At 44.0% G+C, this 23,894-nt stretch overlaps 1 protein-coding gene across 1 annotated transcript in view; it reads left to right on the plus strand.

Moving 5' to 3' along the window:
* The window catches only part of PLCL1 (phospholipase C like 1 (inactive)), a 179,148-nt gene that overhangs the window by 147,634 nt on the left and 7,620 nt on the right, over positions 1 to 23,894 (plus strand). Inside the window, exons 4-5 of the mRNA XM_054277673.1 lie at positions 5,396 to 5,471; positions 8,552 to 8,661. Of these exons, the coding sequence (XP_054133648.1) occupies positions 5,396 to 5,471; positions 8,552 to 8,661 (186 nt within the window). The remainder of the gene's footprint in view (positions 1 to 5,395; positions 5,472 to 8,551; positions 8,662 to 23,894) is intronic.

Consider the following 23,894-nt stretch of genomic DNA (forward strand, 5'->3'; position numbering starts at 1 on the left):
AAGTAGATTTTTGTGAGCTTTTTCACTGAAATTCATACCTCAGCTGGGATATAGTCATCCCCAGAGGAGCATTTTCACAATTCTCTAAGCAGCTGAAGACAAGGGATATTGCAGAGCATCCACTGCCAAAGAAGTGTCATAATGCACTGACGTCAAACACATGGTCCAGCACATGGACATTGTCTTGAATTTGTTTTAAAGAATTTTCCATCCAAAATTGGACATAGAGTGGGAAAGTTAGTTTCTTTTTCCACTTCTTATTAAGGAAAGTCCTGTTTCTTTCTGTGCTTCTTACAATTCTCTCACCCGCTACTCTCAAAGTTTCTTGCTCTGATTGCCCGTGTCCATTAGTCACTTCTAAAACAGAACCAGAAAAGAGTCAAATCAGAACTTCCCTTAGAGAAGGAAGTTCCAATTGGGTACTTCAGTTGTGCTGTTTTAGCATAAGCATATTGAAAACTGACCTCTCTCTTTTCCTCCACTGCTCCTGCTGTTCTGTAGAGGACTGGTCTTCATGCACAGATCACATCCTGCAACAATGATTCCATATTTTCCCAGAAATATTTCTAACTGAAGACATGAAGTTGGAATTTAAGGTGAATTTTATGCAGCTTCTTCTCTTGTTTGTGTCAATAAGATATCTTAGATGTTTCCAGCTCAGGCAACCATCCTTGATAGCTCTTTCTCATGCTGGGCTGCTGCAGGAAAAGACTCGGATACAGAAATCTGGCTTGAGGTGTACTGGGACAGAGACAAGGTGAAGGACAGAATGGTGGCCAGCAGCATTCTTTCCCATGTCCTGGCACTGCATGCCCATTTTTCTTTTCTTGCAAAACTTGCTGACACACAGTTAATGGCTTGGTTGTTTATTGTCCCAGACGTGTGCAAGAAATACTCAATGCTAAAGGGAATTCTCTTCAAATTTTCATTAACTGTTTTCAGCTGTTTTTTGAATTGGTTGTGGTCTTGTAACCTCTTTTATTTTTGATTGATGGTGGGTATGGTTTGTTTTTGAGGGTTTTTTGTGTTTTTTTTTTTTTTAATAACCAGGCAAAACTCTTCATTGTCAATGAAAGGCATAGAAAATTGGGACAATGGCCACGAGGAGATACATAAGAGAAAGCTTCCTTTTAGTCTGATGTTCAGTCAATTTCTGTTTTAAACGTTGGAATATTTATGAGAGGTTTCCTTGAACTGTCCATTTTTTCTCATTTATCTTTCCAGCAGGAGGAGTATTTTAATTTGCCACCAGGAGTTTTTCCCCTCTTTTTTTGTCTTCCTTTGGTGAGACCGCTGTGTTAATTTCCTCTCTCCTTTTCAATTTATAGAATAATTCACATTGAAAAGAAGAAATTGGTCTTTAGCACAAGAGTTCATTAAAGTGAAAAGAACCATCTTTTTTCAGTTTGTACTGATCCTGTGATTAAACTTCCCTTAGTACAGGCAATAAATAACCCTGTTAATTTCATGTGAGTAATATGATGCCCTTAGTATTAAGATATTTTAAATTTCACTTAAAATTTATTTAGTTTAACAGAAGTGACAAAGTAAAGCATTGTTCTTTGTGTGAAGCACAGGGATTTAAAATTTGATATTCCATGCTATTCTTAGACAGTAAAGTGAGACAGGTCAGTTATGTTTTCAACCCTTGGTCTGTTTCACTTCCTGGGTCTCATATACGGGATAAGGAGAGAACTCCTGGGTTTGTGCCAGCTCCTGCTTCCTGTGCTTTTTTTGAGAATCCACCATGATTGTTACAGAGAGCTTCAGGTGGATTGACATGAGTCAAGTTTATACTTCTCTACACCAGAATCAGGTTTTGTGTGCTTTCATTCTTGTTTTTGTCCAATTTCCCTCTCAACCCTCCAGTTATGTTAAACACATCAATCAGTAAAGTTTATCGCTACCTTTCTGACATGGAAAATGCAAGTTATCCCAAGAAATCCTGCCAACTTCAGCAGCTGATAAAAATTTCCTCCCTCTGAATGGACCCAGATACCGACATCCATCCTCTAAAGGCTGCTTTTCAGTCAATGTCACTTGGATGGTAATCTCTTGAAGCTCAGCATTCAGGAGTTAACACACTCTGGTGGGACACAGGAGTCCTGAGGGAGTGGGACATCTCTTGCTCTGTGGGAGTCACTCATGGAAGCGAGCTGCCATTTGGGAGCTGGCATTAAACAGCATCCTGATGGGCTCCAGCCAGATGGCTGGGACTGCACAGCTGCCTGGAGGGCTGCTCAGGGCACATCTGAGCAGTGCAAAGATGCATGGAAATTCATGCTGCAAACATCAGAAAGCTCACTCTTCACTTTTGAGATGGCTTGGTGGGTTTTGATATATAACTGGCAAAAGCAGACTTGAAAATCTCAGGCTGTCCTGTATGAGGTTACCTTCCCAGCAGAAAATCTCAGGGCCTTCCATGTCATGTTTTTAGGGCTTCTGGTTCTTGTCCTTTCTAGAAGAAGTAGATGACATCCTTGAGCAGAGTTTCAGATGTGATGGCAGCTGAAAAAGCAGGGAATGTTTCAAACTGGGAAATCATGGACTGGTTGCAAAACTAGTGACAAAAAAGAAAAAGTGTATCTAGATGCCGTGACCCTATGCTATGAATTTATTCTTGGATAGCAGTTACTTGCCTGTTACACTCTTGTCTGTTTGAATCAGTCTGTTCTTCCAGGTGAACACCCGGGCTGTGTCCTTGCCCTATCCTGTTGTTGCCATTTTTTTACAGCAGCATTAGGAAGCAGGATCTCGTGCTCCCTGAAAATTCACATGCAGCTCTTGCTGGGGGCAGAGTCTGGTCTGTCATGCAGGAATACAGGATCCTGCACACTGTGTTTTCAGAGATGGTAAAGGTGCCATAGGCCAGCCAAAATCTTAGCTTGGGTCCCATTATTTCTACCTAGTACATTATTTCCTAGAAGAACATGCAAGGGAGGGATGCCAGGTGATGAACTGAGGTTGCCCTTTAACCCTTGTTACTGAGCTGAGGAACTCCGAGACCACTTCGGGATTTGTCATGGGACAAAAGCTGCTTATTTTTGTCAAGATTACTGCAGATAGGAAGATGGGAACAGGTTAAATTCTGCTACATGATCTGGTTTTAATTGTTTGTTCTTGCTGAGCTGAAAGTAGTGAGACTTTGATGTTAGCATCAAAGGAGTGGAGCATTGCTCTACCTACTCTGCAGTAAGGGAAAATTGACGTCCTAGTGCTACTTTGCTCTTAAAAAATGAATATAATACCTTCATGTCTGAGAATCCTTAAACAGGCAAACCAGAAACTCCTGGGAGTAGGCTCAGTGGATGAATGATTCTCTAGCCTGCTCTTTTTGAGCGTGGTGAGATAATTTCCTGCGGCTCTAAATATATATATGCATGTGTGTTTGTATGCACGTGTGTATATAAAAACCTCACAAGTCACATTCTGCTTGAGGGATGTGAGCACAGGAGAGTCTGACACATGTGATGTCCTGTACCAGCTTGGCTGCAGCTGACCTCACGGGGCAAGCCTTGCTGCTGGGTAGGAATGCTGGCATAGACCCCGTGGGGACCCGAGCCCAGGGTGAGGGCTACATGGGGTGCAGGAGCTGGGATCTCCTGGATGGACTGGGCAGTGCAGGCACTGCCTGCAAGAGGTGCACATTTGGCCTCTGGCTGCCTCTCCAGTGACCTGCAGGGTTTTTGGGACTCGTACTGTGTTCACTGCTCAGCCTTTGGGATTTGTAGTTGTCAGCTGAATGGCTCCTTCAGCACAAAAGGATAATGTGCTGTGGTACGGAAAAGCCAGAGAGTGGGTAAGAATTGTCATTTCTTTCTAGATGACAAGGGAAAATATCAAAGAGCAAAAATATCAATGTGATGCATGAACAAGTAAGTAATAAGAATGAAAGGCAAAGGACACTATTGAAAGTAATTTAAATCTCAGGCATATCCACTGGGCATGTTCTGTTAAAAAACAATTTTGCACTCTCTAGGTATGTCAGGCTTTTTTCACTCTGCCTGTGAAGCTGATAATGGATTTTGTTTTCCATGTGTTGTTTTTTGTATCAAAGGAAAGACGTAGGTATTTTTGTCAAATGCAGCCTTAGTACATTTAATTAGAAGTAAAGATGAGATGAGAAGCAAAATTTGGATCTAAATTCCTCCAGAATTTGGAACTTTGTGTGTGACAAGTGGAAGTGTCTCTCATTCCTTGTGTCTAATTAAAACAGTAAGATGTGCTAATTTGCAAGTGTTAATTTATTACTGTTATGCTGTCTTCCACTAAAACCATCAAAACCTACTACTTGGGTTTTCATATTTAGTGTATTTGAAAGCTGGGAGGCTTTTAGCAGTTGCTGCATTTTTGCAAAGCTTTCGGGTGGTGATTTTCTAATTTCAGGGTGTAACTTTAGGCAGTCACTTTTGAGTTTGCTTCCTTTCTAACTGGCACTGCTCTCGTGCTGTTTGGGTTTGATTGAGGTTTGTGGTGGATATCCCAGGACAGTGAGGTTATTCTCAGGCACAGTTTGTTAAACAGCATGTTCTTGCCTTCCGTAACAGATGTATGTACCACCTTTTGCAATTTCACAAAACAGAACCATGGAACAATATTCTTGTCTGCCTGGCCTTCTGAGAGGTTTTGGAGGCTTGTTTCCATCAAAGGAGAATAGTATTTGCATGTAAGGAGGGTCAGGAAACTTGTCAGGTAATGGACTCTTCATTTGTTTGCTGTTAATGGGCTATTTTAGGGAGGTGTCTTGAAACTTGTGAGTAAGCTTGTTGAAACTGCTGCTTCTGGTTTGTTTGGTTTTAGGTGGATTTTTTTGTTTTGGTTTGGTTTTTTGTGTTGTCTTTTCTGTTAAATTTCAACAGAAATATTGAGGATAGGATAGAATTTGGATCGCAGTTTCTCAGAGGAGAAACTGAAGAACTACTATAGGTGTCTGAACTGTTGCATAGAATAAAATCCAGCCCAGACTTGGATACCTCTGGAAATCAGCTCTATTCAACACTTGGTAACATTTTTAATAACCACCTGTGTTGAGGACTATACTTCCTCTTTTCAGAAAACACCAGCTAGAAAGGGCTTAGTTGAACAGAGAATGAAGTTTGTCTGCTAAATCTGTTTTCTTCTGGAATCACGTGTGTTTCCTTCATATTGTTTGCAGTGGTGTCTCATGGATGTAAAGCAGCTGTCCATGAACTTTTGGAGCAAAACATTTTCAGAGCAACTGATACTTAGCTTGATACAGATCTGAGAGGCCCCCATAGGAAGGAAGGATCCAATATTTATATTGCTCTCAGAGCAAACCTCCTTTCCAGTTTCAACCTCTGTACTTTCTGTGTGTAGATGTTGCCGGAAACCCTGGTAATGCTGATTTTGTTTTTTTTTTTTTTTTTTTTGACAGATGATTCAAGAGAGCAAGGTTCTCATTGAGACGGCAGACACCACTCATGACAAGATTGTTCAGTGCCAGAAAGCAGGTAATCCATTTATAGGGAGCAGTTTTGGGTGGATGATGGGAAATAATAATGTGCCATAATTTACTTACAGTTTGTGACTAATACGGCATTTTTCATCTGGATGTAAGTGAGCATTTTGATCTTTCTCTGGCATGCTCTACCCTCATGAAGGCTCATCTTCCAATAGCAATGCAGGTGTTGGATCAGACAAAAATACTCAGCTTTCACCTTAGAAGCTATTTCTCCATCTGCTCTACAGCTCTGAACTGTCTGACAGCATTTAAATTAGTCAAATGAACCAAAAAGGCACTAAAAAGAGGGGGGTGAGAAGACATGGCGCCTTTACTGAGTACATTCTCTAGCTCAGTTTTCCCTTTGAAAACAGAGCAGGCAAGAGGTTTCTATACCCACAGGACCATAACAATTATAAATACTATTGTTTCTGATAGGCATTTTTGAATTTGGCAAGTGATGCAGGCTATAGCCTTTTCCTTCTATTAAATGTAAATAATGAATGAAACTGTTGTCTTGTAGTTAATACTTTAATTCATCTTTTTAATTAGGAGAAACTGGAAGCTGTCTCAACAGTAGCATTTAACTGATTTCATGTGGTGCAAGAGCAGGATGGAGCCCAGTCTCTGCTCTTTAGCCATGCTGGCATTGTGGTAGCAAAGGGACAAGAGGCAAGTGGCCATGTCTGGCTGGAGGTCATGGGCCTCATCACTGGGACATGCCTTGGGTTCTGTGGATCTGCATAAGCAGCATAAAATTCCTCTGCTCAAGCCTTCATCGTGTGCAGGGGGTTAAGGAGAGGGACAGTAACAAGGAAATGCAGCACCAGGAGCGTCTCTAGAAGGTAAAATTTAAGAGCAATACTGAGCACTAAACTATGCAGACTCTCATCAATATCTTTCTGCTGAGGTTGATCTGTGCAGAGAGAAGAACCCATGACATTTGCCTGGGCACTGGACTCTGTGAGCAGGAGATATGTGTGGAAAATACCATGCAGTACCATGCCACCACACTGATTTCCAGAGTTTCATGCAGTTCCCCTCTCCTTCCTTCCCCCTGGAAAAAAAAAATAATTCAAGTGTGTTTAGTTTGCTGCTGCATCTTGTATTTTCATTTTTGTTTGCTCTATTAGCCTTAAAATTTCTGATTGAGAAGGCAGCTAGAGAGATAAGAAGTGCTTCTCTGAAGCCATGGGATTTAGAGAGGAAGGGACTAAGAGAGAGGTATCCCTCCCCGTGCTCATTTGCCAATTAGTTTGTTGCAAATGTTACCTAGGCAAATTTTTATCTAACACTTTAAATGTGGTGAGATGAAGCACTCCAAATTAAGAGGTGTCAGAGGTATAATTGCCTGTGACATTGTCCTTTACCTCACCCCAGTGCTGCTTCCTTTGAACATGTGTTCCACCAGACCTCTGCTTCATAGCCTGTTTTGGTGCAGGTTCCATGTGCCTCAGGGTCCTGCTGGCTCTCCCAGACTGGTTTTTATTGTTGTTTTTTTTTTTTAATGTGCAGGCTCAGCCCAATGCACAGGGGTCAGCAGCAGCCTGGAGGACTGGCTCTGCTAAAAGCTTTAGCTGGTGTTGCTACTTGCAGTCTAACAAATGTTTTGGCTCCCTCTTTCTGGGGCAGTGCTGTATCCAAGTTACAGATGAAGAAGTGAGGTCCAGAGGGAAGAATAACTAAAAGGATGCTGCATGAAGGCAGGGCTGTCCATGTAGAGCTAGGATCCATTAGCCACCTTATGTTTTCCCAGGACAAAGCAAGTAATTTGAAGCTTTTCTTTTACTAATTGAATGATTTGTAAGTCAGTTGGCATGAAGCACACCTGCAAGGAAATCTTGCTTGGGGTGAAGTTATTTAGACAGTTTTCCAAAGGATGTACTGCAGGAACTCTGTTAGCCTTGACAAGCAAAGTCTGTGAGTTGGTGAAGGTTTGGAATATAAACAACAGAGAAATCTTGCATTGTGTAAGGGTGAACAGCTTCAGTGTTACTGAGCTCCTGGAGTTGGTGCATAGGAAGGAAAACCAATGTTAGTCTTCCAGGAGTGCTTTGGGCAAGCTGTGCTGAGTGCAAGCCTGCCTTGGACTGTCCTTCAGCCACCTGCCAAGCTGCTTCTGCATCTGCACTGTACAGATGTTCTCTCCATTGGCATTTCTATGATGGCATTTCAAGGAAGCTCAAACTCGCCAGTGACATTTATCCTAAAGTGTTAAGGGAGGGAGAGCTATGAAACAACTGGAGATGGAGCTTGGTTGTTCAGCCAGGATAGGCTTCAGATACTTTGGAGTTATTTAGTACCAGTTTGGCCTTTGTAAGGTACAAATTAAGGGAACACAAACAGCTCTTTTCTGTTTTGTCTCTCAATCTGCACCGGACTGAGAGGAATGGTTGCATACACTGTGCAGATCTTGTGAAATTGGTGGGCTAATTGGATACCTTAAGATTTTTAATTTACTCCCAGATTTCCCAAATTTTTGTATCCAGCAACAGATCTGCAGATGTTTGCCACAGAAACTAGCAATGAAATGCAACTGGGCTGTGGTTGAAGTCTCAGTTCTCCATGCTGCAGGAGTCAGAATCCTGTGATTAGAGTTTATGTGCTTCTGATGCAGTTTATCATTGTAGAGTACAAGGGCTTTTCTGTATCACTGATTAAGATTAATGAGGAGATGTGCATTGGAGCCTGCATTTGCTGTGCTGAACAGGTATCTTCCACATGTGCCAGACAGCCTTCCAAGGTGCAAAGTCATCAGCTCAAGGAGAGTGACAAGCTTTTTGTCACAGTATTGGCAGCACTGCAGGCAGAAGTGCTGGAGGAGTGTCTGTGCAGGGCCCAGTGCCTGTGTGGAACCCCAGCATTGGCAAGGAGAGCCACAAACCAAGTGGAAGCACAGCCCCAAAACTTTACATGGCACCTTTATTCTGGAAAATGTTCTCCCAGGATGGAGTAATAAAAAGAAAAGGAAGGAGGGAAGCACAGAAGGAGGTTGTAGGATGTCCCAGCTGCAAGGCTGAAAATGCTCACTCAACATTTTCATGGGAAAACCAGTTGTGCGTTAAGTGATGTGGCAATCTGTGTTTTTAGGAATGGAGTTCCATGAAGAGCTTCATAACCTTGGGACAAAAGAAGGTTTGAAAGGAAGAAAATTAAGCAAAGCCATTGAGAGTTTTGCATGGAATATCACAGTGCTGAAGGTAAGCACAGAAAGTACCACCTCCTGTCTCATGTTAACTTTATAAGTAAACCTTTGTTCTTTTAGCTCCTCTGTTTGTACATCTTACTAATTCTGAAGACACATTGTTCTTTTTTTAATGGGATGTATCAATTACCCCCACTTACTGATATTTATCAAATATATCAATTACACCTCTGATTTGGAAGCTGTGAAGGCTTATCCAAGCCTTGAACAGAAGAGGAAAGATGGCTTATGGTTTGTATGATCAGGGACATGGGTTTAGTTGTCTATTCTGCCCCATGCACCCTGAAAGTGACCTGTTTGAGGTCACTGTGTGTTAAATACCTCTTTTGTAAAATGAGAAATGGAGCATCTCTTTGGGAAGGACAGGGGGCAGGAGGGGCTGTCAAGAGAAAACATGAGGAATATTGTAGATCCTGCAGGATTATGTTTCCAAGGTGGAGTGCTGTCCAAACAGCCAAAAGGGGATTTTCACCCCTTCATGGCGGCTGTGCAGGGACACACCACGGGGTGAAGTTGTTACTCACTGGGCTTTAGCCACTGGCTTAGCACCAGCCAGCCACAAATGGCCATGGTAGCTGTGTAACTGAGCCAGGGTGAAAACAGCTAGGGACAGCCAGGGATGGAAAGAGGAGAGGATTTGGTGGAGCCACAGCACAAGACAAGGAGAGGGCCTGAGCCAGGCATTCATGTTGTTAGCATTCAACTCACACCTTTCACAGCCTTATTTCCCACCTTGCTCTGATAGATCACACTTCCCTTCACTCTGTCCCAGCTGCTCCCTTTCTCCAGCTCCCAGGCTGCCCTGTCTGGCAGCATCTTCCTGTGACCTCCCAGTGCCTTTCCCTTTGCTGAAATCCCAGAGCAAGCCAGTTCATGAAAGTGAATTTTCACTAAGTTCCTCATCAAATATACCCCTAAATGTAGTATGCAACAGCTGTAGGGCAGGTATGCACCACCATTGTGTGCTGGGAAGAGCCCTTAACATGCCTTGAGCAGGAGAAGGAAAAAGGAATTGGGAAGAGAGAGGCTGAAGGGTAGAAGTATGTGGGAGAGTCTATTGGTGGTAAAGAAGGGTTAGAGAAGACCTGGAGCACCTGTGGTTCCTGCATACCTTGATTCACCACGAGAGAGTGGAAAAGTGAGGAATAGAGTCAGTGCCAGCTCAGTTAATGGGATCTCTCATGAAGAGAAAAGTCAACCAGTTCAAAGTTACAGACTTGAATGGATAACCTATTCCACACAGAGCAATTGAGGTTAGTAGCCAGAGTTGTCACCTGCTCTGCCCCCAAAGCACACTAGGCAGTTCTGATCATTAATCTGAATACCTTTTGCTGTGTTAGGTAAAATAAATGTCAAAACATTTAGAGTCAATCTAAATGTTTTGATTTTTTAAATGTTTGTCAAATATGAAGTTTTCGCCTCTGAGGGTGACCTATGATTATTGAATGTACAAGTAGGGTATCAAAGAAACAGTTTCCATGGCAAATAATTGCTGCCTATAACACATTGTCAACTTCCTTAAAAGAGCTTTTAAAAAAATCTAGTTAAGGTCAAGGAATAATTTACTTGTTTCATTTGTAATCCACAACTTCTTTTGTACCTTTCTCACACAATAAAATATTAACAGAGTTTGTGACAACCATCCAGGAGGATTTGGTGGGAAGGGACCAACAGCCCTGCCCCACTCAAGCCATAGGTGTCCTCCCTGTCTCCAGTGGCAGGGTGGGCATTACAAATACATTTCACTAGATGTTGTTATAGGGTTGTAAGAAAAGGCAAAAAATACCCCATAACATCTCACAAATGCATCAGCTGCTTTAGGTGAGGGGAGTGAATGGCTGGTGAGAGAAAGCCTCTCTGTGTGCTCAGGGCTGTTGGAGGCAATTACATCACGTGGCAGGAGTCGGTTTGTGTGAGGTGCCCGGGGGCAATAGCAGGTATTATGTTGTTCTTGTGCTGTGAAATGATTAATAGTCTTTTCCTAAGCTAGTGAAGCCAAGGCATATTTAATTAATGTGTTTCTTTATAAAGACTCATTGCAGTAGGTAAGCTTTGAATAAAAGAGGAGATGCAATAAGAAATTGCTACTGGCAAAATCATTAAATAGCTACAGACTGCAAGATTAAAGTGTGTTTTAGAAAAGTCCCAACTGTGGTCATTTGTCATGTTTAAAAATGCCCTGGGGTACTTTTTAGAGGTGAATCAAAATAGTATGCCAACTTCTTCCTTAGTTTATATAAACCTAATTACATATTAGTAATAGTCACTATAAGGACAAACTGTTTGCTGGAAGGTGAAATTGTTACTAAAAGAATGGATGTTATAACTTGGTGACAGTCTAACCAGTCAGCTTTGACATTATTATTTATAAAATGTCACATCTTCCTCTTTTGGTTCCGTGTTGTGTAGAACACTGTCAGGTTCACAGTCAGTAAGGCTGAGAGGCATAACTTAAGTACACTAGACAGAAGAATCATGCCCTCACAGCAATATTGCAGGAATAGTTTAAATTTAGTTTCACTTTGATTTCCATGCAGCACCAGCTCTGTCTGTTTTTCTCTCTGTATTTAATTGAGTGCCAGTAGAATGCAAAGGTAGTGAAAGAAGTTTTGTGTTAACCATGGTGTTAGGAGCCCTTAATTTCACCCTGTGAGGCATGCAAAGCTGCTCAGTTCAGCTGAGGCAATTGTTCTGGTGTGGCCCTCCCTTGTCACAGAAGGTCATTATCAGTTTTCATAAGGTATTTCATGTTTTTAAAGCAGATGACTCCCACTTTCCCAGAGCAGAAGCTTTTATGTAGTTGTGTGGGCTCGTGTTTGTTTCTGCCCAGATGCTGGTGCTTCTCCAGCCTGCCTGGCAGGGCCGCCTCTGCTCTGGTTCCTGAGGCTGCTTCTGCACTGAGTTCCTCCTGCCTGTGCTGGGAGAGAGGGGAGCACCAGGGCCTGGAAGACAGAAGCTGAGAAGCCTCCTTGGGACAGTTCTGGCCTTGAGCTGATGAGTCCTGAGAGCAGGGACACAACCCCTGCCCTCAGTGCCGCTGTGGAGCGCTGAGTGGTTTTCAGGTCAGGTACATGTGGGTGATGTCCTGCAGAGCCAGGCTGGGTCTGCTCCTGTCCTTCTCAGCACAGGACAGAGCCAGCTGCCACCTCTCCTGGGGCTCTTCAGCCCACTCTGTTGGTCTCTCCCATGGGATCTTGTACCAAGCATTTTGCAGTAACTGAGGCACTCTTAGCATCTGTCACATGAGCAAACCACTGACTCAATGACTGCTATATGAGGTTTTGACAATGTTTGAGGGGAAAAAAGTTGTAGCCTGCAAAACTACTCTCCTTGCTGAGGAAAAACTGTCACAGACTGCCAGGAGATGTTCACTCAAGCAAAGAAGTTGGGATCTGCCTGACTCCCAAGAGTCTGGCAAGTAAGTCAGACAAAGTTTGAGTATGTTGACTGTGATTCAGATTAACTGTTGTCATGTAGACATGCTTTGACAGCCTGCAGGCAGATTTTTCTCGGCTCTTTGTGCTTTGGTGGGTCAGCACATACAAAGTCTAGAAACAATACCAAGAGGTACTTGTATGTTGATGGTAAATGTCCAGATTAGTTAATATGCCAACATGCCTGCTAATTTAAAGACAAAACATGGGGAAAAGAAGATTAAAGTGGTGTTTACTGTTTTGGTCTTCAGCTGAAGGACAAAAGACTCAACTGTTTGATTCCAGTCTGCTCTGAAATGTGCATGTGTTTTTAAATCTTTTTTTGCTCCCCATGATAAGATTTTGCCCCTGCTGTCTTAAGTCTGTCTGTTCTGTCTAACTAGGACTCCAACTATTAGTGCATGACACAAGACATCAAGTGGTTACATTTTCAGGGCTTGTTTCAGCTCTCATCCATGAGGGTATCTGTTAATTATCCTGCATTTAAATGAATGCTGATTAGCTATATCTAGAGAAGTCTGTCAAGTGCAGAAGGCATACAATTATTAAATTGCTAATGCAGTTCTCTCTTTGGGGGAGGCCTCCACGATTTTATGATGTGGCTGTGATCAATGTTAGCTCTAGTGTATGTGATTATATGCAGCAGAACTGTGCAGGAATAGCACTTTTGCAGGATGATGCCCTTCAGTTGCTTGGGAGACCTGCAGCATCCCAGACCCCTCACTTGGGTGGCAGAGCCCCAAATTAACACTTTAAGGCTACTTGCAGAGATAAAAGGGAGATTTCTGACAGATGCACGTACAGACTGCCTGCTCTCACCTAAACTGAGGCAGATTTATCATCACTATAAGGTATCAGTTTTGAACAAAAGCTACTTGTCAGATAGTGATTGATGTTCTAAAGCACCTAAAACACAGAGTTTCTAATGATCTTTGGAAGGACTAGGTCCATTCCCAGCCTTAATTTAAGGATTATTATAGTGCACTATGGAAATGTTTTTGAATGGATACTCTGTAGTATTATAAAATCTTGAGACATTTATATGGGTCTTTTCATAGCAGTCCTTTTTCCTGCAGTTAGCCATGAGCCATGGCTTTTTTCCTTGGCATGCTGCAGAGTGGACAACAGGGCAGCACAGCAGAATCGTGGGAACCTTATATGTAGTTAAGCACAATGGTAACAATCTCTTCTGCCACATATAATTTATTGTTGGTAAAGGATTTGCATGACAATTTGTGCTATCTGGATCTCAAGTGAGAGCATGATGGATTCATGAGTCCCCACAAAGCTGCTGTATTCTGTGTACATACATTTTATTCACTCTAAGTGTCAATTAGGCTTTCCTCTCACCCCAAAAACTCCTGATACCATATCTGCCTCTTTTTCCCAGCATATCTCTGTGGACATAAGTAATTTGTGAAACATCAAAAATAGATTAAATATAAGCTATAGTGTCTTAGCAACAAATTCTTGTTATTTGCTGTCATCTTCTGACAGTGATAGTCCAGCAGTAGCAGTAGGCAGGAGTGGTTTGTGTGGCTTAGAGCTGTGTTTTTCCATATCAACTCACCTCATGTCTACTCATACCCAGATAAATGCATTTTGAATGCGGTTACCCCAAAGGCTCTTTTTCTAGAGAGACTAAATATATTTCCTGCTTTCTAGTCCCCACATTGTTTGCATTTGCTTTGTTGAGGCAGTTCAAACTTTTGAACTAAGAGCAGGGTTTCAAAGTTTTAAACCTCTTCAGACTCTGTGCCCTGGCTACTTTTGAAGGATCTGCTGCCTTATGCCAAGATGTGCTCAGCTAGAGTGGAGATAATCTGAGCCAGTCTGTGATTGAGTGGCAGATTTTACAAAAATGAAGAAATGCAGGGCTGTTCTAATGATTCACATAGTGACTTCACATAGATCAGCTTGGTCTCTTACACATGAACTGAAGGACAAAAAGGAGAAAATTAATAAAAAAGCTGGCTTTCTGAGAGTGCTGGAGACAAGGTGAAGAGGGCATCAAGGTCAACACCCATTTAGTCCTGTAAATACCAACCTGCTTACTTGGAAGCAGTTAATTTAAAAGAAGAGGGAAGAGGTAGATAGGTTTTTCTTTATAGAATCTGAGAAAGAGTCTGGAGGAGCCACATGGGAGCACAGCTTGTTCCCAGACCTTTGTGTACTCTGAATGCAGAGGTGAGTGCAGTGGAGGCTGCCAGCTTCAGGGCTGGATCCAGGGCAAAGCCTGTGCTCCTGGCTCTCAGCACAGGCTCCAGGGCTCTTCTGTATGTGGAGGTGTTGCAAGATTTTTCTTGGATAGGGGATTTAGAGTCCTTTGAATGATCTTGAGTTACGAGATAAGGAGGTAAGTGTTGTCCTTCACATGCCAAGCTATTTTGATCAGTGTATTTTGTAAACCAAAGGAACCAAACCATGTGATTATTAGGTAGGATAGGCAGATCTTTCTGCACACCTAGCAGAGTGCTGTTCTCTACTGATTTGGTTGATAAAGACCTCCTCCATAAGTGGTGAATGCACTTCTTGTTTGTTTTGCCCAAGCCCAAAGGCAGGAGCCAGAGCTCTTCAACAGTCTCTGAGGATTTTGTCAGTTGTATCTGGTGATGGAAACTTCTCAAGCTGCTTCAACACTGTGTATTAGGGTAAAAGGACTGTAATCCCAGTCCATCAGGAGTACTAGTTAATCAACTGGAATATCCTGTTATTCTTGGCCCTCAGCCATGCTGCCAGAGCATTGCTCTGGGGAGGATGTAGTGAGAGGTCTCAACAAGTACAGCATGACCTCTCCAGGTACTTGGCTGTTCCCTGGGAGTTTTTGAAGCCCTAATGGTGTTTCTGACAAGGTCTCTGTTTTCTTGGCCAAGGAAAATTCCGAGACACGAGTTGGATTTAGAACAAGCTAAATATTTGTGTGCGTTTAAAATACGCTTGAAGGCCACCCAGACAATCTTAAATCTTCAAGTGCCAACTGCTGGCAATAGCAGGGACTGAGCAGAGAGCAAAGATTACCAGGGTTTACAGCTGTTGATGATCTCCTTCATGGTCCTGTGAGTTTCTGCAGGGCATGAAGTCCCAGGGTAGCCTGACAAAGAGAAGAGACTTTGTCCCCTTTTACTCAGTTATTGCTGGGGTTTTGTTGAATAATCTCACAGCAGGAGTGTTTCACTGACTGGCAAGGAATTGTCCAGACATTCAGATCAGGCAGAGTCTGTGTTTATCTGTCCAGGCTCAGGAACCCACATGGGCCTCCACTCACCTGCCTGCAGTGCTGGGGCATGTGAGGAGCAGCACTCACTCCCCAGCCACACACAGAACCAAAGCCAATGAATAGTTTCTGTTCTTCCAGGGAGCACACACAGTTTGCTCTCTTTTCTCCAGCCTTTATCACCTATTTGGGTAAAAAAATAGGACTGGAAGGGCCTGTGAGAAGCTGTGTAGTTCCTCCTGCTGATGAATATTTAGCTGCTGTGGATCTAAGCTCTGCTCAGGTATTTGGCATGGAAGGTGCTTGGTATGAGGCTGTACTGTTTTCCACGGTGATACCCAACACCTGGCAGACCCAGGGAGCCATTTAGCTGCTGGGCAAAGAGCTGATGGCCAGAGTCATCTGAGCAGAAGTGGGTGTTTCTGCCAATTTTCTCACTTTGTACTTCTTCCTTCAGCACCAGGGATCTGTTCCTACAGGTGTTTCACAGTGGTGGGTTTAGGGACAAGACCTTCCTGCAGTCAGTGTGGACCCAAGTGTATGACAGACCAAAAATGGAGAAGTTCATCCAGAAAACAAGTACTGTGACATGCCTTCCTTTGATACAAACTTTTTTTTTTTACTGTGATACAGAGTTCTGAAACTCAGGTCTAAATATTACTCCTTCAGTTGCATTGGGGTGGGTTTGTATGTGTGCAAATACACATGCATGTATGTATACAGGAGGTGAGACAAGCCATCAAATATATGTGCAAAACAACAGTAACTTTGACACAAAAGGAAGAGATTAGAAAAAATGAAAGGTGGTATGAAAAGCCCTGAGTGATACCTTTCTGAGTTCTTGAATTTGACTAAAATAATCCAGAGATGGATCTCAAGCAATCTTGTGATTCCTTTTATTTTGAGTGATGGGACAAATTGCCAAAAACCATGGATCTGATGCCAAGCTGCTGGCTGTGCATGCAGGGTGAGATGGGTTTTGTTGTGGTGGGGGACAGAGCCAGGAGCATGTGGGGTCACTGTGCCTGGTCCCCTTGTGCCAGGGCCACCTCAGCAGCATGGGCTTTGAGCCCAGCCAAGGGTTGGCACACTGAGGTGCTGTGCATAGAAAACCACTTTTAGTGTCACTTGACAAATGGAGGCTTGTCAAGATGTTTGAAAGGCAAAATAGATGCCCAGCTCCCTCTCTTGTGTGGCTGGCAGCTCAGTGAAGCCCTCTCCTTGGTTGTCTGTCCTAACTCCACCACCTCTCTGTGCCTCACTGTCATCTCAGTCTTTACTGTTTTTTCTCCTCAGCCTCAAATCCCATTCCCTCTGCATTGCCCCCGTTTAGATGATAATCTAAATCATGCCAGTGTGGGGGGAGAACCACCTGGGACCCCCACCCTTGATTTAGACTGAGCTTTGCATGGCTCTAACGCTGTCCCTCACCAAGATGCAGTTCCTGTGAGTTACTCCTCTGTATTTTGTGCCAACTTTTTCCTGGGGTGGCTGTGTGGGACCTGGCACTTCTGTGTTTGTGTCTTTGGGGCAGACCCATCACAGCCTGAGTCCCATCTGTGCTGCTGACGTCACTGTTCTCTACCAGGCTGGCAGGGATTTTGTCACCTGGGTGTGAAGGGCAGATCCTCCTGAGGGGGTGTTCATTGGGTCCAAAGCCTCTGCAACTGGAAAAGTAATTAATAATGTCCACGTGGAATACAAGGAGAGTTTGTTCTCTGAAAGCTGTTTTGAGCAGCAGCAAGATTATCACCTATGAAGAGGTTATTTGAAAAATCATCAGGTAGGGTCACAAGCTTCTTGAAGATGGTCATTTTTTGAGGAGAAGTAGCTACTCCTGCATGTGTGTGTGCTTGGGCAGAACTGCAGAACTGTGCTGGAAAGTTGGTGCTATTGAGGGGAAGCAGTGGGAAGAGGAGGGGGTGGTGCTGATTCCCCACCAAAGGAGAATTGCTTGGCTATAAAAACTGGGTCCATTTTTACTGACCACTCTCAGGAAGAGACAGTGCAGGCAGAAACTGCAGGTGGCATAGGAACTTAGGCAACTTCTGCCACCACCCCCTCCCTCCCCTGTAACAGGGATGTTTTTATCTGAGGTATGGATATCAAACACTGCTGTACTTGCAGTGGAGTTAATTAACACAACCTGGAAGACATGGAAATTGGGAATCCAGTTTGTGCCAATCTGACAATGTGACCTTGTTCAGAGAATTAAAAAGGCTGTAATGAAAGGATGAGTTTCTGCAGAAATTCACACGTTTCTTGCTTCTATCTGTCAATGGCTGTACTAACAAAGAACAAGAGGAAAGGACCCGCTGCCTGTGTCAGGTGTTGTGGATTGCAGTGTAACCCAGGCAAGGCTGCCAGCCCTGCCCACACAGCTCAGGCAGCAGTGCTGCAGGGCTGGGAGCCTTTGCTCTGGGCCCTTGGGTGGCACTGGGTGCCCAAGGCAGGACCCCAGTGCCTGGCACTCACCAAGGGCCTTGCAGAGACTTTTTCCTTCCTGGGCTGGCAGCAGCCCACACTACCATGCCTGGATGTTTATTCATGCCACTGAAATCATCAGGGAGTGGAGGGCTCTGCTTCTAAGGCATCCATGGTGGGTCTTCATGAGGGAGCCTCCACCCACAGCTACTTTCTGAATTTGTTGAGTATCAGGGAGAGACTAGGGCACTGATTTTTACCAATTGTAAGAGAGAATTGCTTGTACATTGCTTTGTTCCAGCATTTGCTTGTTGTTAAATCTGTGCTGTGCCATTCCCTGGGAGCTGTAACTGGTACTCACCTAAAATGGTTGTGTTTGAATGGTGTGTGATAAGAGGTTCAACATCTTCTAAAAATCACTCTTGTGGTATATTTAGAGCTCCTTACAGCTCCTGTTAGTTGATCACATACAGTTTCTCAGAGCTTAGAAATTATGACAAGCTGACTGCCCCTTTTGTTGTGTGAATTACATGCCAGCATCTACAAAACCTGCTCCCTGGGGCAGAATGGGTGTCTCATTTAAGCTAGTTCCTTGGGAGAGCTCAGGAGGTGATGAAAGCTGCTGGTTGCTCCGTTGGAACTTCCTCCTCTGCGGTTGCTAAGATGGTATTTGGGTTTTCCCTGGCACAGTCAGTGGCCTCAGTGAAATCCAGGTATATATTTTGTAATGGAGCAGTACCTGGCCCTTGTACTTGGTTGAAGCTGAGGACTGGCATGTCTCTGTGTGAAAGCCAAGTCCTCACCTTCTCCCTCCAGAGCACTGATAGAAATCCTCTCTCCACGTGTCAGAATGTGCATAATGCAATTGTTAGCTGGGACCTCTGACTTCTTCTGTACTTGTGTGAGTGTGACATGAGTCAGAGGAGCCAAACTCTGAATCCAGCAGAGAGTGATTTGCTGGCATGACCTTCCCCGTTTCATTGTGCTAGTTACTGCCTCCTGACATTGAACAGTGTTCATCCCCACCACTACATATTCTGAGGGTTGTGGTTAAAGTAAAATGCTCTTTAACTCAATGGTGGTATTAATTAATTTTTGTTGTCTGGAGCCACTGGCAGTAGAAGGCTGTGGAGTAAAGACTTCTGTGTTTACATGTGTGATTATTGGAAATATGGGTCTGCAGGGATGGCTGGAAGAGTGAAAAGCCACAAACTGCATTATGTGAAAGTTGTGGGTGTTCAGTGAGAACCAGGCATTTACTCTGCAGTTATTCTCCCCTAGATCATGGTAGATCCCCCATAAGCCCTAAATGCAGCAGGCATTTCAAAAACCTTGCACAGGAGCTAGGGAAATGAGAGGCCCAAGCACTTGTGGGTGGAAGTGAGTTTTTACTGTAGGAACAACGGATTGGGAAACTGCAATCTTGTACTTTTGAGAGCTGCAGTCTTCTTTGACATGGGTCAGATGAATTCAAGTGTCAGGTGGTGAAACCTGCGGGAGATAAAGGACACTTTCTTATGGGTCATTTCCCCAGGTACAGGTGCGATCCATTTGAGGAGAAAAGCAGAGACAAAACCAGTGACTCATGTGCTGAGGCAGCTGCTATTTATTTTTAGATCACAAATAGAAAAAGATGGCATTTCTGATGTCAGAAAGGCGATTATATGAGAGCAGTCAGAGGAGTAAGTTAAAAATGCATATTTAGTAGCTCTTTTCTCCAGTACCCTCTGTGCTACAGATAAGATATAGGTCTCCTATTGGCAGGAAGAGCCTGACTGATAGGCTGTGATTGCTCTGAATAGTAATAATAGAGGTGATAATTGCAGCTAAGTTCTCACTCTGTTCCCTGGCTTCCCACTCCATTGGCTGGTGACCTAGGGATGCTGGTGTATGTAGCAGTGGGGAAGAGCTGAGCCACATGAAGGCGCAGAAAAGCAAAAAAAGAGCTTTTTTTTTTAACCTTTTCAGCCATTGGTAGTGGTGATAATTGCACAACCTGAGCAGCCTAATTTAGCAGTCTGGGATAAACGGGCTGGGACTGGAGGCTGCCAGCAGCAGCAGGACAGTTTCCTTTGCAGGGTAGCTCAGTGGTCTGATGCTGGATAGTCCAAACTCAGATTCTCCAACCCTCCCCAGTAACTGTGGAGCTATTATAACAGCCATCTGTAGTAATGGCTTAAACATTGAGTTCAGTTTGGTTGAAAAGCCTCATATTTTCTGTGGCATGATCTTGTAATGGATTGTAAATTATGCTTGTTCAGTTTCCCTCATTGACATATTGGGGCAGTGAATTTGTAAATGAATACTACCCCTATCCTGCACCACTAATTTTTGTGCTTGGCTCAACTCAATTTCCTGTGTTCCAGTTCCCATCCTTCTAAAAAACAGAAACAGATTTCTCACTTCCACCCAGGCCTGTTTCTGACCCCTGCTGATTTTCTCCTCCCCTCGCAGTTGCTTCCTTTCAGTAGCTCTCTGCCTGCTGGGTCAGTCAGTGTTCTGCTTACAAAAATAACCCTATCTGCTCCTGTTTGTACTTGATTTCACATCTGCACTGGGAAGGCAGGGCTGGGATCCTCCCAGGGGAAACAAGCCCTGTAAGGCCCACAGGAGCCTCTTTAACCATGGCTGGCACAACGTGAGCAGAGAGGCTGGCTCAGCTCTGCTTTTACTGAGCTCACTGCCCAGTCCCACCAGCAAACCTTTGACTACAGGGCCCCAGAGTGACAGGGCTGATCCCTGGACAGGGGTGAAGCAAGTCAGAACATTTGCTCAGGGATCCTATAAAAACCTGTTCCCTCCTAGTACTTAGACAGCGGCTTGTGCTGTTTTTTTTCTTTTTGCACTTAAACCTTCATGTGATTTGGAGGCTTTTGTCTCAGCTTAAAGCTTTCTGCATCAGCATAAAGTTGTTTGTGGCCTGTGCTGCTCATGAACTGATTAGAAACTGGCTGCCCACAGCTTCAGGCATGAAGGGAGGAGGGGGGTGCCTTGTCCCATCTGGGGGTGTAGGAATAGGGAGCTTGGATGGCTTCTGCAGATTCCCATGGCCCAGTCAGCTGGTGATGTTGGCCAGCAGCCATGGCACCAGCAGCATTTGCAAACCACATGGTTGCTAAGGCACTGGTGCTTGTGGCAGGCAGAAAGGAGCAGAGCCTTGGGAGCTGCATGTGGCAGCAGTGCTGGAGGTGCTCTGTCCACAAACAATCTGCTCTGACTGGCACAATTTGATTTCATCTTGATTAGATTATTTCAGTTAGCATCAAGCACAGCTGCAGGTATTTTTTAAGCTGGTATCTCCAGCAATTGAAAGGAGAGCAGTGGCTGTTTGTGTGACATTGCTGCAACACTCCCTCCCTCCTAAAAAATACCCAAACCAGCACCAGGTGCATGTTGTCTTCAGTCAAAACAGAATCAGCTCAGAGTTGGCCACTAAACCCTTTCCAGGGTCTGGTGAACTTAAGGGACATTTTGCTGGCTACACTGTGATGAAGGACATGATTTTGGTGTTAACTGTGTGCTTGTAGCCTGTGCATCTGAGAGTCAGCACAGAGGGCACCAGGGAACAAGGGGTGCCAGCCAAATGTTTTGCTTGGGGATTGCCTTTTTGCCTTTCACAGGTCTTTCATTAGCTGTAAAACATCTCTTTTCCTGCAGCTGGTCTATTTACTCAGAAAAATCAAATGCAAAAAAATTGTGCACTTTCTGCCTCATCTTTATTCCCCTTATTTTGTTTTTCTGGGACTCCCTGGTCCTTACAGGAGTTAGCAGTTAGTGCTGGTACTGGTACCTGTAAGCAGTTGGGTTTTGTGATAAAAGGGGGACTAAAAAATAAATGCCTGGATGTACAGCTTCAATTTTCATTTCATGGCTGTGTATCAAAATAAAGAGTGCCCAAATTTTTTCAGAGATGTGGGGTTTTCTTAGTATTAGTTGTGCACTCCTGGGCTTCCAGCCAAGCCTATGATTTTAAGCCTATCACCAGAAAAAAAGGCAGGTTCCTAGCATGGAGGGGTTGACAGCAAGAGTCTGTACATTTGTGGCTGTGCTTGCAAACTGTCTGCCTGACGTAGTGCCTGAGAGACACAGGCAGCTGAACTGCTCAGCACATGGCTAACATCAAATTAATGGCATTATTTCTGAAAGCAAATTCCTGCTGCAGCACAGTTACAGTCAATGTTCACATTCATTGCTTTTGACAGCCTGATATAACATAATTTAATTTAAATGCCCATGTGAGACAGAAGCATAGGCATTTATTTAAAAAACAAAAATAAAAGCCCACCTTTTTATATACATAAAATGTCTGCTCAAAGGAATAAATTAGCAGTCATACAGTGCAATTGATTTGCAAGAGCCCCTGGATTTCAGTGAAGAGCTCTTTTTAAAGATCAGTAGGGAAGACTGTAGCACGAGTGCTTTTGCCACTTAGGTGTTCAAACAAATGCTTGGTGTTAATTCCTTGTCAGGCTTTGATCAAGGGTTTGGGAGGCACTCAGCTGAGTCTGAGAGCAAGCTGGCCATGTATGTCCTTCGTCTTTGTCTTGTTAGGCAAATCCTGTAAGAGAATTACAAATATAGACCCTCTTTCCTAAGTTGCCATGGCTGCACAAAGCAGTGATACCCTCATGCTGGCAAGGCCAGCAGCCAGAATCAGAAGGTTTTCTAAGTATTTGCTTCTTTGGTAGTTACCTGACTGTTCTCATTGGGATTCTCCTTGTTTGTTCAGCTCCACGTCCCAGGCTGCTCTCAGGGCTGTGTTTGGCTGTTCACATAATTTGGGAACATACAAGTGGTGGACTGGCACTTCTGTAATAACTGGGGAGCCTTGCCCAGTGTGGTGGAGTGGGGACTGTCTCTTGGTATCCAGCACAGCCATTTAGATTTTAATTGCACCTTTCCAACAGCTGGAAACGAAGGCAAGACATGGTTTGGGTGTTTTTCAAGGGAGTGCCATTCCAGCAGAGACAGATGGTGCTCCCTCTTCCCAACCATTTATGTCATGCCACGTGCTTTGGGTTGATTGCTTGGCTGTGCAATGAACTGTCGCCAGCCTCCTAGAAAACTAACCAGGCTCATGCAGAACAGCTCTGGAAATCCCTCTAGGTCATCCTCCCCAGTGCAGACCTTTGGGGTGAGATGCAAATGGCAAATTAAATCAGAGTAAAAGTTTTGGGTTTTGCATGGGATGGCCTAATACTCAGCAACTGTCAGATTGGTCTGGTTTGGGAGTTTAAATAAAAGTAACTAAAATCAGATGGAACTGGTTTTCAGGTAGCCTGAATATTGTTTTTAACACACCCCATTTACATGGTTAGCATCAGGCCCCATCCCTGGGTCAGACTGCCCACCTGGAGTCCCATATCCCCTGGGTGTGTGCAGCCCATGCTGTGTAATGGCATCCGAGCCACACGCGAGGTGAACGTTTCTTCTGTGTTACAAACTAGGGCCATTCTAATTTCTGCTTCCTTTGCTCATTATTTATTTATTTATTCATTCTATTTATTGCCATGTATTTATTAATTGTTATTAACTTCCTCTGTGTCCCTTTGCTGTGGGATCTGAATACCTAGAGAGATCTTGTCTCAAAGGGGACCAGGCTGATCCGCTGGATCCTGCTGGGTCTTAGGGCAAGCCATTGCTGAATGCCATAATCCAAGATTCCTGCCCATTTTCCCTTGAACAACTAAAAGACCTTTCTGCTTTTATATGGGACCAAATTGTTTCAGAGTTGCCTTGTGAATTTTCCCTGCCACCTGGAGTAATGCTGGTGTTGTCCCCTCTCCCTTACAGCTGGCTGCACTGAAAAAGAGACTGTGCCTTGTAAATGGTACTGGCAGAGATGGCTGCTCCTTAGCTCTTGTCCCAGCAGTTGTCCTTAGGTTAGGTGCTTGCTGGCAGGAGGCTGCTGGGATGTGTCGCCTGAGGGCTGAGTGTCTTGGTGAGGCAGTGAGTGCCCTCAAGGCCTTGAGTGCTTCTTGCAGGTGTGGTTTTGTCTTTGAGACTAGTGCAAATATCAGGTGCAAATGGGATTTTTTCCCCTGAGTAAGGAGTAAGCCAGTTGGGATGTACAGAGCAGCCAGGGCTGGTTCTGTGCTTCCTGGTGCTTTTCCTGGGAGAAGGAGCTTGGGTTCCTACCCTGTGCAATGACAGACA

Source organism: Melozone crissalis, unplaced genomic scaffold (genome assembly GCF_028551555.1).
Source record: "Melozone crissalis strain CALT ecotype California unplaced genomic scaffold, PUWL_Pcris_2 ptg000023l_1, whole genome shotgun sequence".
In the NCBI taxonomy this organism is placed as follows: domain Eukaryota; kingdom Metazoa; phylum Chordata; class Aves; order Passeriformes; family Passerellidae; genus Melozone; species Melozone crissalis.